We start from the raw sequence: 13269 nt of genomic DNA, 5'->3' as shown, positions 1-13269 counted from the left end.
ACATTGCAGAGGACAGTATACTGTATATATACACATTGCAGAGGACAGTATACTGTATATATACTACAGAGGACAGTATACAGCTACAGAGGGATCTGGATAGATTGGAGGCTTGGGCAGAGAAGTGGCAGATGAGGTTTAACACTGACAAATGTAAGGCTATGCACATGGGAAGGAATAATGCAAGTCACCCGTACATACTAAATGATAAAACACTGGGTAACAGTGACAAATGTAAGGTTATGACCACACCATACTTATTAACGTAGTTGTTGGTAAATTCAAGGCATGGTAGCCTGCCTTCCGGAAAGCCATAAACCCACCTGGAACCACTCACTCACTTATAGCCCAGGACAACCCAAATTTGCTGGGGTGGTCTCTGAAATTAGGGACGGTCCCAGGGAATAAAAGGACTGTTGGCAACTATGCCACACACAGATGGGGCAATGTGGTCCATGTTTTCTCATTCATTTGAATTAACGAGTCAAAGATAAAACATGTTGGAATTTTCTCTGCATGGACTGATGGTGAATGGACCCATTTAATTAAATGGGTCAATGTTCAGTCTGGGTACTGTCTATTATATAGCCAGACAGCACTCTGAAGAGGACACAGCCCAACTGAAAGGAGACCATTTTGACCAGATTTCCCCTCTCCCGACATGTCTGTTTTAGCAACCACTTGTGATCCCCATGTAAGAACAATTCTGGAGCATCTATTCATTATGACTATATGATGTTTGATTCCTATATTATTCTTGATAGAAGTTATGAATGAATTGCCAGAAGTTAGCAATGAAGTTCCAGATGGTAGTTACCAGTTGGAAGGGGGGGGGGGGGGGGGGGGGGTCTAATTAGCGCTGCTATGCAAGAACACACCCCAACTGGTAACACCCATCTGGACCTTCATTACAGACTACTGCCAATTCATTCCTAACTTCTAGCAGGAGTAATAGAGGAACGACACAACATATAGTCAGGGTAGATGCTCCAGAATTGTCATTATAGGGACTCATACACACGATCGTATACTTGGTCCGCATCCAATCCGCATTTTTGCGGATCGGATGCAGACCCACTAATTGCAATGGGGCCACAAGAAATGTGGACAGAACACCATGTGCTGCCCGTATTTGCACATTCGTTCCACGGCCCTGCAAAGGAGATAGAACATGTCCTATTTTTGTCCGTTTTGCAGACAAGGATAGGACATTTCTATTAAAGTGAAAATGGCAGCAAGCACTCGGCCTGGATTCGTGTTTTGCAAATCCGCGATTTGCAAACCGCAAAACACATACGGCTGTGTGTATGAGGCCTAAAGGGGATGCAAAGAGTTACTGAAACAGACATTTCAGGAGAGGTGACAGCTCCTCTTTAAATTGTAAGAATTTTTATAGCCCTCGTGTTATCCCATAGGACCGGTGAGTGAACCTATGAAACATACAAAGTGTCAGGCTTACATAGCAACTACAGCTGCCAGAAACACCGGTCACATAAAACAGGTGACGTGACTGGAAGGGAACGTGTCTTTTCTAATGCTCCACTAAAAGGCTTCCCGTCACACTATACACATGCCCTGCATTACCACCAGTAGTAAAATAAACACTGGCCAGAAAAGGGATGGAATTACTTACATCTGCTGGCCAGACCGTAGGTTGCGAGTCATCAAGTTTGATAGATTTTTCCACTTTTGCGTATTTTTCAACCTGAAAAAAAGACAGACAAGAACCAATTAGGCTGTGACTTTAAATGACGGGCAGAACTTTCAGAACGATAATCCAATCATACGGATACAGAGCTATTTTAGGTGTCAAAAAGTGTAACTGATTCTTCTCAAGCGTTACATGAAAATTAGTCATTAAAGGGCTCTAGGAATATATAAATGGTGCCTAAAGCATATTAAGCACACTTAAAGGGGTTGTCCCACAAAAACATTCTGCCGTTTTCAAATCAGTACCTGTATCTGAATACTTTTGTAATTGCATGTAATTAAAAATGAGCTATTGCTGCATTTGTATTGCGCCACCTGCTGGTTGTTTTTTTCTTATTTCTTTGTCCTGCTCCCTGAGATGGCTGCACATGCTCAGTTTCATTCTTCAACTGCCTCCTGAGCTGTGATAGGGAGAGCATGGACACGCCCCCGGAGCTGTGGTAGGGAGACCTTAGACACGCCTCCTGAGCTGTGATAGAGAGAGCTGAGACACACCCCCTGAGCTGTGATAGAGAGAGCTGAGACACGCCCCCTGAGCTGCTGCAGAAAAGACACTCCCCTGAGTTGTCAGCTTTATATAAATCTAGCAGATCAATGAATGGGGAGATCTCTGGATCCATGTGAGGTACAGGGCTGAGATGCTTATGTATTATATGATGTCCAATTTTTTGTTTTTTCAATAATGATGGGACAACCCTTTTAAAGGGAACCTGTCATGGTGTACATGGCACATTGTATACTGCAGGAGGAACTGAGCAGAATTATATATAGTTTTGTGGAAAAAGATCACAATAACTTGAACTTAATTCATTTAAAGGGAGTCTGTCACGAGGAAACAGCCCAAGTCTGTCTCTTCTCCTGCTCCAAGTACCTCCCCCTCAAGCCCAAGGCTCCATCCCCTCTGCTTTCAGCGTCATCAATGCCCTATGCCTGCCACATCATCTCTGCTGTGTCCACATCCAGGGCGGACTGGCCATAGACCCTACAGGGAAATTTCTAGTGGGTTGATACCCAAGGGGCCACACGAGTCCTCATATGGCAGCATAACGTAAACCGGACGGATCTGTTATGCAGGCCATAGACTTCTATGATGACGGAACAAATAATAGAAAGCCTCTAAAGGCATTCTGTTAAGTAATCCGTCATGGAATTGCGTTATGGTCCGTGGAAACCATCCATAATCCATAACGCAGTTCAGTAAATACCACAACACGAACCCGTACACAAACTTCAAAATATGAAATTCGCTCATCCCTAATAAAGACCTCCTGAATTCAATTGCATCGACCTCCTCGATGATACAGTTTCATACTGAGGTAGTATTTTGTGCTGCACTGTGGTTCTGCTGGGGCGGTATTTTGTACTGTACTACAGTATCACTGGTCCCTCCTATTTCTGATGTCCCTGCCTACATGTTTTGGCCCTGCCCACTTGTGCTGCCCCGCCTTCTGTCCATTTGGACCCCTCCACAACATAGGGCCACTTTTAGTTTTTTTCCAGGGCCACTAAGTTCCTAGCCCACCCCTGTCCACGTCCTGCACACAGATCTGCAGTCTGTCCAGGCCTGCGCACCACAGTACAACCTGAGGGCACTGGCCTCACTGTATGTACTGCGCATGTGCCGCTGAAGTTGTTACTGCAAGACCACCAGAATTGGAAAGCCATCTCGGCAGTCCTACAATGAAGCACTGCCCACCTATACACGTAGTTGTTAAAATCTAGGTTGGCATGTGAATCTTCATATAGTCTAGACTGGCCAATGGGCATACAGCTGTCAATTTAAGCTTGGTTCTGTTCACCTCTGCATTGGAGGCTGCATCAGAAACAACCACAATGGGACTAGACGGGCCCCATCATAAGTCAATTGGGTCCATCGGTGACTCCCGGTGTTCATTGTGCGACAGATGTGGTCCGGCGTCTTTGTCTTACTTCATGACAGCGTCTCACTATTCTGCCAGCCAGAAGCAAGGGAAATCTGACATTATAGGAGCGGGATCTGACAACAGTTGTTACGTCCCTTCCCCCGCCCACGGTTTATATAGTGTATTTTATTCAGCAGCCGTAGACAACAGCACAGGTGGGGGGGAAAAAAATCTCAATCTAAAATCTGTTGCAATGATAAAATTCAGCATAAATGACAGCGGCGAGGCTGGAGGGTCCCAGGCTTACTTACATCCACTTCAGAGGGTACGGCAAGGGAGCAAGGATTTTGTTTCCATAAGTCGACGTACTAGAAGAGAAGATATCCATTAAAAGAAGGGTCAGTCATATCATAGAGCGGTCAGTGATGTCCAACCGCACACAGTCCTGTAAAGCACCAATGACTTACGTTTCCAGTTTTGGATATTTTTAGATCAAACTGAGGTTGCGAGGCTTTCCTTTCCTTCCTCTTGTGCAGATAATCTAGAAGTCTGAGCTGCGGTGGGATAGGGCAGTTGGATAATTCCTGCTGCCTGTTCAGAGCCGGTCTGGAGAATCGCTTCAGACACCTGAAATATAAGAGCAGAGTAAGCGATAGGGACCAACAGGAATCATTAGCCAGAAATTCTATAAAAATTCTATTTCTAATACAACATTTATTTCACGAACACAATCCCCCCTACTTGACCAGACCTGTAAGGGGAAGCTTACTTGCTGGCTCCCTCTTCCTTCTCCTCCTGGCCTGCGATGCTCTGCTGGGCTCCCTCAGTAAAAACATCTGGTTTGCCGCTGTCTCCAGCCAATTGCTAGCCACGGCGGTGACCAGCTCCCCTTACATCATGTCACCGTTTGTAATGACATGAGGGGAGCTAGTCACCGCCACAGCCATTGATTGGCATCAAACCAGATGTTTTCATCAAGGGAGCCCAACGGAGCATCGCAGACCGGGAGGAGAAGGAACAAGGAGCCAGCGCTGGGAAAATGGGGAGGATTATTAGGGATTTATTTATTGCCTATTACCAATAATTTATATTTTTATTTTTTTTACTTGTCCCCCAAAAGGCTGGAAAAGAGGAAATATGACAGCTGCCTTCTGAAAGCATCGACCACCGACCATGCGATTGCTAGGATCAACTGAGGCAGTAGCACTGCTATGGAAACTGAGAGGATGAGCGTTTGTGCCCACTGTATGCAACAGGCAGATGCATCACTCTGTGTTGCCGCTTAAGGTGGATTTACACGGTAGAATTATTGGGCCTTCCTGCGAACGATCGTTCACGACAATGTGCCCCTGTGAAGGTGCAACACACAATGAACTGCTAACTTATCATTACTGGCCACCAGACTGTGCTGTCTAAACAGCGATCTGCCGCCCAGAAACCATGCAGCTGTATGAGGACGAGCGATCGCAATAATGACCGCTCATTCTCATACTGTGGAGGTGATCGCTACATTTAAATGCAGCACTTCACCCCCACTGAGTGAGCAGCCGAATGTCGGGAAGGAACGCTTGCTCCCCGACAATCTGCTTCTGCTCGGCTCATGTAAATGCACCTCAACTCTGCAGCACTGTGTTTTCATGGCCCCCTAGTGGCCGGTGTAAAAACACGCATTGGCAGTCGTTAAGGGGTTAAACTGTAACTCAGCAAGACAGAGTGCTCACCGCTTCATGGGACCAGTGTTCATCTTCTGTTTGTTGTACAGCAGGCGGTTTGTAGTGCAGGCGACGGATATCGACGGGTCAAGGCATAGCGGTTCGGCAGTTGACAGGATAAGTTGGCTCTCCAATTGCAACTTGTCTTCCTAGATGTGGATACCAATGGAGTATTCAGTGGCAGAAAAACTATTTAATATCAGGATATGCCTTAGTATATTGACACGATCATTAAAAATATAGGGGGTCATTTATTATACTGAAATACGCCTATATTAGACGTATTTCAGGCGCAGATAGCGGCACAACAGTCAGTTGCACCGCTATCTGCGACTTCTCCCCGCTCACGCCACACCCACAATTTTAAATCTGCCGTGAGCTGGGAGGAGTCAGGAGGAAGAAGCCGTCCGGCCCGTCTCATTCACCATTTTCTATGCCTGGTTCAGGTGTAGAAAGGTCTAAATGTAAGAAAGCTCAGAAGCGGTCATGCTGCCAAGCCTTGCTTTAACCTTCTTATAAGATTGTGGGTACAGTAGAGATGGCCAAGATCGCTGGCGTGTTTCTGTGTGTCCAATAGACTTACATCCATTGTCAGGACTGTGGGGGTCCCAGTGGTCTGGCACTGATCAGATATCAAACTAATATACTAGAAACGTACTTCATCTAGTGTTATCGGCGGGTTTTACCAGATAATTTTGGCACGGACAGCCGGACCAAAATGTCACGGAAAACCCACCGCGTCCTTTCTGCCTCCTATTTATTTCACTGGGAGGCAGCCATGAGGATTGCGGATCGGCGGCTTGAGGCCGCCTCTAGACCCGAGAATGGACATGTCCCTTCTCGATGCAGCCATGGCTTTAAGGCGCTGCTCGGGGATCAAAATGAATGGGAGGTAGAAAAGACGAGGCCGCCGGTAGGTTTTTGGCAAAATTATGTTTTTTGTGTGCTTCTATGAAACCATACGCTAAAGTAAGCAATGTCAATAACATTATACTGGGAATTTATACGGCCCCCTAACATATTATTTGGATCTAACACCTTTACAACAGACATAACTTGAAGGAGAAGACTGCACTTATTTATTGCACCTCAAAAACTTAGCCCTTTCAGTGGCACACCCCTTTACCCTGAGATCTGGCATGAATCTACTGTCAAAGGATTGGCACATTAATTGCTCCTGACGTATGCCATATGTCTGTGTGTGTACACCGGTCTAACAGCACATGTGTGCGGAGGGCTCCTAGCCAAGTAAAATGAAGAAGTCATTGTCGCAGGGCATGAAGAGAACAGGAAAAACATGACACTAGCCAGGACTTTAGTAATCAGCTAGTCCTCCCTTCAAATAGAAAAAATATATAAAATTAGTATTGTGGTTTAGGTTCTCCACCGTCAGGTAACTTTTCTCTGCTCCATCTTATTTCCCCAATATTGGGGAGGTTGAGGTTCAAAACTGCCAGTCTGATGACCGACTACCTATGGCCAGCTTTATGGCTAATGTCCTCTGCTGACACGTCAACAAGGCATGGGCTTCATCTTTCAATCACTTAATTGAACTGGAAAAGTACATGAAAACAGAGCTCGGACTCTGTTTTTATGAGTAAGAAGGACTCTTTATCACTAAGTTTCTGAACAGAATGATGTAGTGTTAAAGGCTATGTCCACCTTCTCAGCTTTTTTTTTACTGCTCAAGTGAACCTAAAATGGAAAAGGAGATAACTTTACAGATAGTTTTCATTAAAATATCTAACTGTCTTATGTCGAATGCTCCCACACAGACCTATGTGCCTCCATGATAACAGACCTGCAAACAAACTCTGTGCAGGATACTTTTTTTTAAATGAAAACTATTTGCAAACGTGCATTTTTTTTTCATCTCCGATCAAATAATGTACCAAATATTAATAATTTTACCCAATATTTCTGGCATCCAAATTATATAAAAAGGAAAAGTAAAACATACATCTAGGATAGGCTGAAGTGTTCTACATGAGTGCTGTACAAGAGATTGTATTTTCCAGAACAACGTCTCATTGACTCTTCAATGTCCATAAGAGGGAAAGCAAGTCATGACTATGGTCAGCTGGAGATACCCTACGGCAGGCATCTCAAACTCGCGGCCCTCCAACTGTTGCAAAACTACAACTCCCAGCATGCCCGGACAGTCTACAGGTATCAGCATGGCATGGTGGGAGTTGTAGTTTTACAACAGCTGGAGGGCCGCGAGTTTGAGATGCCTGCCCTACGGGGTAAACTATAGAGGGAAAGGCACTTACCTGTGTCCACTTGTGATTGTCGCTGGTGATGGCGTGTATGTCAGCAACTAGAGTCTGCTGGGCAAAGACGACAGGTTCGCATTAATAAGTTTTTCGACACATTACCAACATGCACTACATTTTCTTAATACATTTTTCCAGATTAACAACACATCACCCTGTAAGCAAACCGATAGTTAACACCCTAAAGAAAAGGCAGAGGCATTGTTCTACAGACAACTTAAAGACTATGGACACCATGGGGGCATTTTTCTCATTTTGGGCTTAAAAATATTTTTTCAATTCGTCCCCATTAAAAATTTCAGCAGTTTTTGTCATACATGCAGTTAAAAAATCAGTCTATTTGCTGACTGTCCCTCCTGAGTTCCGTTAGCTCATGTGAAGCCTTATCTCTGATCTCCTGACCTCATTATAGCTAAACTCTAATCAAACTGATAAGAATAAGGCTTAAATGTGTGTTTATGCGGTTGGGAGATCAGATGGAACACAACTCAGGAACAATAGAATGCAAATAGACTGATTTTAACTGCATGTATCACAAAAACTGCTGAAAAGTTTTAATAAAAAATAATTTTATAGCCCAAAATGAGTCAAATGCAAATCATTAAAAAAAATTGCCCTATAGCGGTCCATCTATGGGACTACTGAAGACAGCAGAGTACTGGGTCAACATTTTTAAGAAAGTCCACAACTTGTATACATCCCAGTTAAAATGTGACATTGAATGGACTAGTGAGGGCATTCCCCTTAGGGCTCATGCACACAACCGTATGTATTTTGTGGTCCGCAAAACACTGATCCTCAAAAAATATGGATGACGTCCGTGTGCATTCTGTATTTTGTGGAACGGAACAGCTGGCCCCGAATAGAACAGTCCTATCCTTGTCCGGAATACGGACAATAATAGGACATGTTCTATTTTTTTTTTGCGGGACATACGGAAACGGAATGCACACTCTCTCTGGGCTTGCTGCACTAAATGGGCTTCTGAATAAGTGGAGTTTAAAGAACCAGAGTTTAAGACAAGGAGCAAGAAACTAAGGTTTGCTAGATTTTCCTTGTGTGTTGTTGGATGGATTCTAGCTAGACCTCCAACCGCAGCAGACAGGGTCTAAATCTGAACTCATATTTACTGTTTTCCTTCTTTACTGTTCATCCCCATCTAAAAATGTGCTCCATGGACAATGCTACCAAGTGTGTGTCCTGTGCAGTATATGCGTGCCTTGAAGAGCCATTTGAATACATTTGCACTAGATGCAATCACGTTGCATATTTGGAAGCCCAGATCTTGGATCTAAATAAGCAGCTTGAAATACTTAGGGGCATTGCAGACCTGGAGAGAGGCTTAGACCTCACTGTGCAGGCGCTGACTGGGGTCAGTGAAACGGAGGAGGGCAAGACCAGGACTATCAGGTCAGCAGTTGGGTTAATGTAGGAAGAAGAAGATGTAGAGGGAAAAGTGCCAGGGAGGCTAGTCCTGAGCTGGAACGCCCTAGTAAATATGCCTGTTTGGCTGATATTAGGGATGAAAGCCCAGGGCCAGCAACACTGCAATCTCAGAATGGATTGGATAAGTAAAAGCATTCCGAAGTTATCACCACATAAAGTGACACGTCAAGTTTCCGAAAAACGGCCTGGTCCTTAAGGTGAAAAATGGCAAGGTCCTTAAGGGGTTAAAAGTAAACAACATTAATGCTTATGAAAATGTGTAGACATCTTAGTCTCACTTCCTTCTGGGAGTCTTGTCACCACCTATCCCTTGGTTGAACTTGATGGACCTATGTCTTTTTTCAACCGTATTAACTATGTAACTTCCATTTCCTTTTGTGGCCCCATTGAAATAAATGGTTCCGCATACAGTCCGCAAAAAAAGAATGGACACGGGAAGAAAATATGTTTGTGTGCATGAGCCCATAGGAAGGGGGGGGGGGGGGGCGGGACATCAATCAGGTGACATCAGAGAGCAAGAAATACAACACACTATAATTTGGGAGACTAGCACCAGCTATACAATACAACACACATTGTGAGACTATTTTAGGGTTCGATTATGTAAGTAAATTGTATCCAGGAAAACCTGTCTATGGCTGAGGAGCGGTCATTTACGATCAATACTAGCCAGCATTCCTCCCATCTTTGTAGGGGACGGAGCTGCACAAGTCAGACATACTGCTCTCTTCCAGAATAGGTTCCTTCTGACAAGTCCCTTTAAAGGCTTGTTCACATCTGCGTCAGAGGCTCCATTTAGGACCTCCAAGACACATTCCGACAAAAACGGCGTCCTGCATGCAGGGCCTCTCTCCGTTAAAAAAGTAGAAGCTTGAATGGAAACCGAACAGTCCCAGTTATGGGCTAGAGGATCTGTTTCACTCTGTTCCAGTCACTTATCTGCTGTGGTTCTGCTTCTATAATGGAGTACAACAATGGAAATCAATAGCGCTGGTGCGAAAGAGACCGCAGTCAATCAAACTGAAATGGGTCCAGAAAGCGAAGCTCTGTGTTACTGTTTGAAATCCCATTTTGAGATTCACCAATTTAAAAAAAATCCAAGAGGACCTGCCCCTCAAAATGCAGTGTAATCTGCAGGCAGCATGTTATAGAGCAGGAGGAGCTGAGCAGATTCAAATACAAGGTGAAACTCAAAAAATTAAAATATTTTGCAAAGTTCATTTATTTCAGTAATGCAACTTAGGCTACTTTCACACTCGCGTTTGGTGCGGATCAGTCATGGATCTGCACAGACAGATCCGTTCAGATAATACAACCGTCTGCATCCGTTCAGAACGGATCTGTTTGTATTATCTTTAACATAGCCAAGACGGATCCATTTTTTTTTATTGAGTCATATTGTATCAGAGAAAACGGATCCGTCCCCATTGACTTACATTGATCCGTTTGGCTCAGTTTTGTCAGACGGACACCAAAATGCTGCAAACAGCGTTTTGGTGTCCGTTTCCAGAGCTGAATGGAGACGGAATGGAGGCAAACTGATGCATTCTGAGCGGATCCTTTGCCATTCAGAATGCATTAGGGCAAAACTGATCCATTTTGGACCGCTTGTGAGAGCCCTGACGGATCTCACAAAGGGAAAGCCAAAACGCCAGTGTGAAACTAACATATGAGATAGACTCATTACATGCAAAGAAATGCAGAGATATTTCCATCCTTTATTGGTTATAATTTGGAATTTATACATTTATATCTCTGCTATTTCTGATTTCATAGTTCACGGGGGAGCTATCTCTGTATACACACTTTTGCCTCGTTCACACAGTCAGTGATTTCCATCAGTGACTGTGAGGCCCCTTTCACACGGGCGTGGCGGGAAAAGGTGCGGGTGCGTTGCGGGAAAATGCGTGATTTTTCCGTGCGAGTGCAAAACATTGTAATGCGTCTTGCACTCGCGTGAGAAAAATCGCGCATGTTTGGTACCCAAACCCGAACTTCTTCACAGAAGTTCGGGCTTGGGATCGGTGTTCTGTAGATTGTATTATTTTCCCTTATAACATGGTTATAAGGGAAAAATAATTGCATTCTGAATACAGAATGCATGGTACAATAGCGCTGGAGGGGTTAAAAAAAAAATAAAAAAAATATTTTAACTCACCTTAATCCACTTGCTCGCGCAGCCGGCATCTCTTCTGTCTCCTTCTTTGCTGATTGCAGGAAAAAGACCTGTGGTGACGTCACTCCGGTCATCACATGGTCCATCACATGATCTTTTACCATGGTGATGGATCGTGTGATGGATCATGTGATGACCGGAGTGATGTCACCACAGGTCCTTTTCCTGCAATCAGCAAAGAAGGAGACAGAAGAGATGCCGGCTGCGCGAGCAAGTGGATTAAGGTGAGTTAAATTTTATTTTTATTTTTTTAACCCCTCCAGCGCTATTGTACTATGCATTCTGTATTCAGAATGCTATTATTTTCCATTATAACCATGTTATAAGGGAAAAATAATAAAATTATCGGGTCTGCATCCCGATAGTGTCCTAGCAACCGTGCGTGAAAATCGCACCGCATCCGCACTTGCTTGCGGATGCTTGCGATTTTCACGCATCCCCATTCACTTCTATGGGGCCTGCGTTGCGTGGAAATCGCACAATATAGAGCATGCTGCGATTTTCACGCAACGCAGTAGTGATGCGTGAAAATCAACGCTCATGTGCACAGCCCCATAGAAATGAATGGGTCTTGATTCAGTGCGGGTGCAATGCGTTCACCTCACGCATTATACTCGCCCGTGTGCAAGGGGCCTGAGCCAAAACCAGGAGTGGTGCCTCCACAGAGATCAGGTATAAGGGAAAGATCTGCACCTGTTCTGTGTTAAGAGCCACTCCTGCTTTTGGCTCAGAATCACTGATGGAAATCACTGCCCGAACACTGACTGTGTGAATGATGCATTACACAGAGAATTATATCAATCACTGATACCACCTCCCTGTGTACAGCTGAAGTCAGAAAGAGGAGAGATTTAAATGTATATGTAACTGTCCGCTTATCATTGTGGATCTTGTTCAGCACTTACTGCTGGGTGGAACCTTTCTGCCTCCCTTTGGTTCCCTGGGGAATGTTTTGATCAGCAGGATTACAAGACCACTCCTTCTCCTGTCTTAGAAAGAAAGCCTTTTCCTGTATCTCAGATGCCACATGTTAGCTGTCTGCATAGGATTTCATGGAAGATGTCTGCAGAAAATCCCTAAAGCTTAAAGTTTGTACCCCCCTTGGCAAGTGGATCGAGGTATGCAGAAAAGTGTGCATTGTTATAAAGGTGTATATGTTCTAGAGATAAACCCTGTTCATGCTGTTTGGTTTTAAATACGCTATACTGTATAATCCAAGGCACTTTGCATGTAACCATGTTTCTTTGAATGTTCAATGTAATTAGATGTGTGTGCAGACAACTGTAATTAACCCTGTAACCCCCTTTTTGGTGACAACTGTAAATAAGTGTGTTGTATGTCATTTACAGTTTTCACGGTGCTATGGTGCTTACGATATTCATGTTTACGGTGCTCAAGGAGATAAAGAAAATAATATTCAACCCTGCTGCGCACCTTTGTTCCAAAAGAATAAAACTACTGCACCCGTCAGAAGCTCTCCTCTTGTTATTTATTCGATGCCAAAGGGGCCGTAACAGTGAAAACTCGTCGCTGCGGCGGAGACTCGACATCACCAGCTGCGTCGCTGTCTCCATCGAACTGTGAGTAAAGGCTTCCCAACGCCTCGCAAGACACGTGCGGACGCCATCTTGGCAACAGAGACTTGGCTAAAAAAGTAAACGTGTCACGTGGACTTTTAAATATAGCGGGCTCTTTATATGTGATCCGGAAGCCGCCCTTAACTACTATGCGAGCCAAATAGTTAATATTTTGCTAAACCAGTGATCAAGTTATTATATTCGTGTTTAGAGGCCTAGTGTCAGATTTAAAGCAACGCTATCTTCCATATTCCTAATCCACTAAACTGCAGTTATTTACAGAGAGGGTTAATTGTCTGGTTAGAAAGTGTCAGCAGTATATTCGTTTAAAACATTTTGTAGTACTGTATGCATTGTTTGCTAATCTTTAGTTACAAGTGTGAACACCTGTTATCTGTCGTAGCCCTTAGTAGCAAGTTTGAGCCAACACTCATTCAAGTTAGGTTTCAGGCACACTCACACTTGAAAGGCAAAGGCACACTAGAACAAAATGTTGTCACCTGCTGAAGA

At 44.2% G+C, this 13269-nt stretch overlaps 1 protein-coding gene across 1 annotated transcript in view; it reads right to left on the bottom strand.

Moving 5' to 3' along the window:
• Positions 1–13269, bottom strand: part of SUPT20H (SPT20 homolog, SAGA complex component) — a 93450-nt gene that overhangs the window by 35564 nt on the left and 44617 nt on the right. Inside the window, 5 exon segments of the mRNA XM_040426104.1 lie at positions 1634–1705; positions 3884–3940; positions 4040–4199; positions 5294–5433; positions 7558–7611. Coding sequence (XP_040282038.1) covers positions 1634–1705; positions 3884–3940; positions 4040–4199; positions 5294–5433; positions 7558–7611 — 483 coding nt within the window.

This window comes from Bufo bufo, chromosome 3, assembly GCF_905171765.1.
Source record: "Bufo bufo chromosome 3, aBufBuf1.1, whole genome shotgun sequence".
NCBI lineage: Eukaryota > Metazoa > Chordata > Amphibia > Anura > Bufonidae > Bufo > Bufo bufo.
Note: the sequence above shows the minus strand (reverse complement) of the source record. Positions and strands in the feature narration are given on the sequence as shown.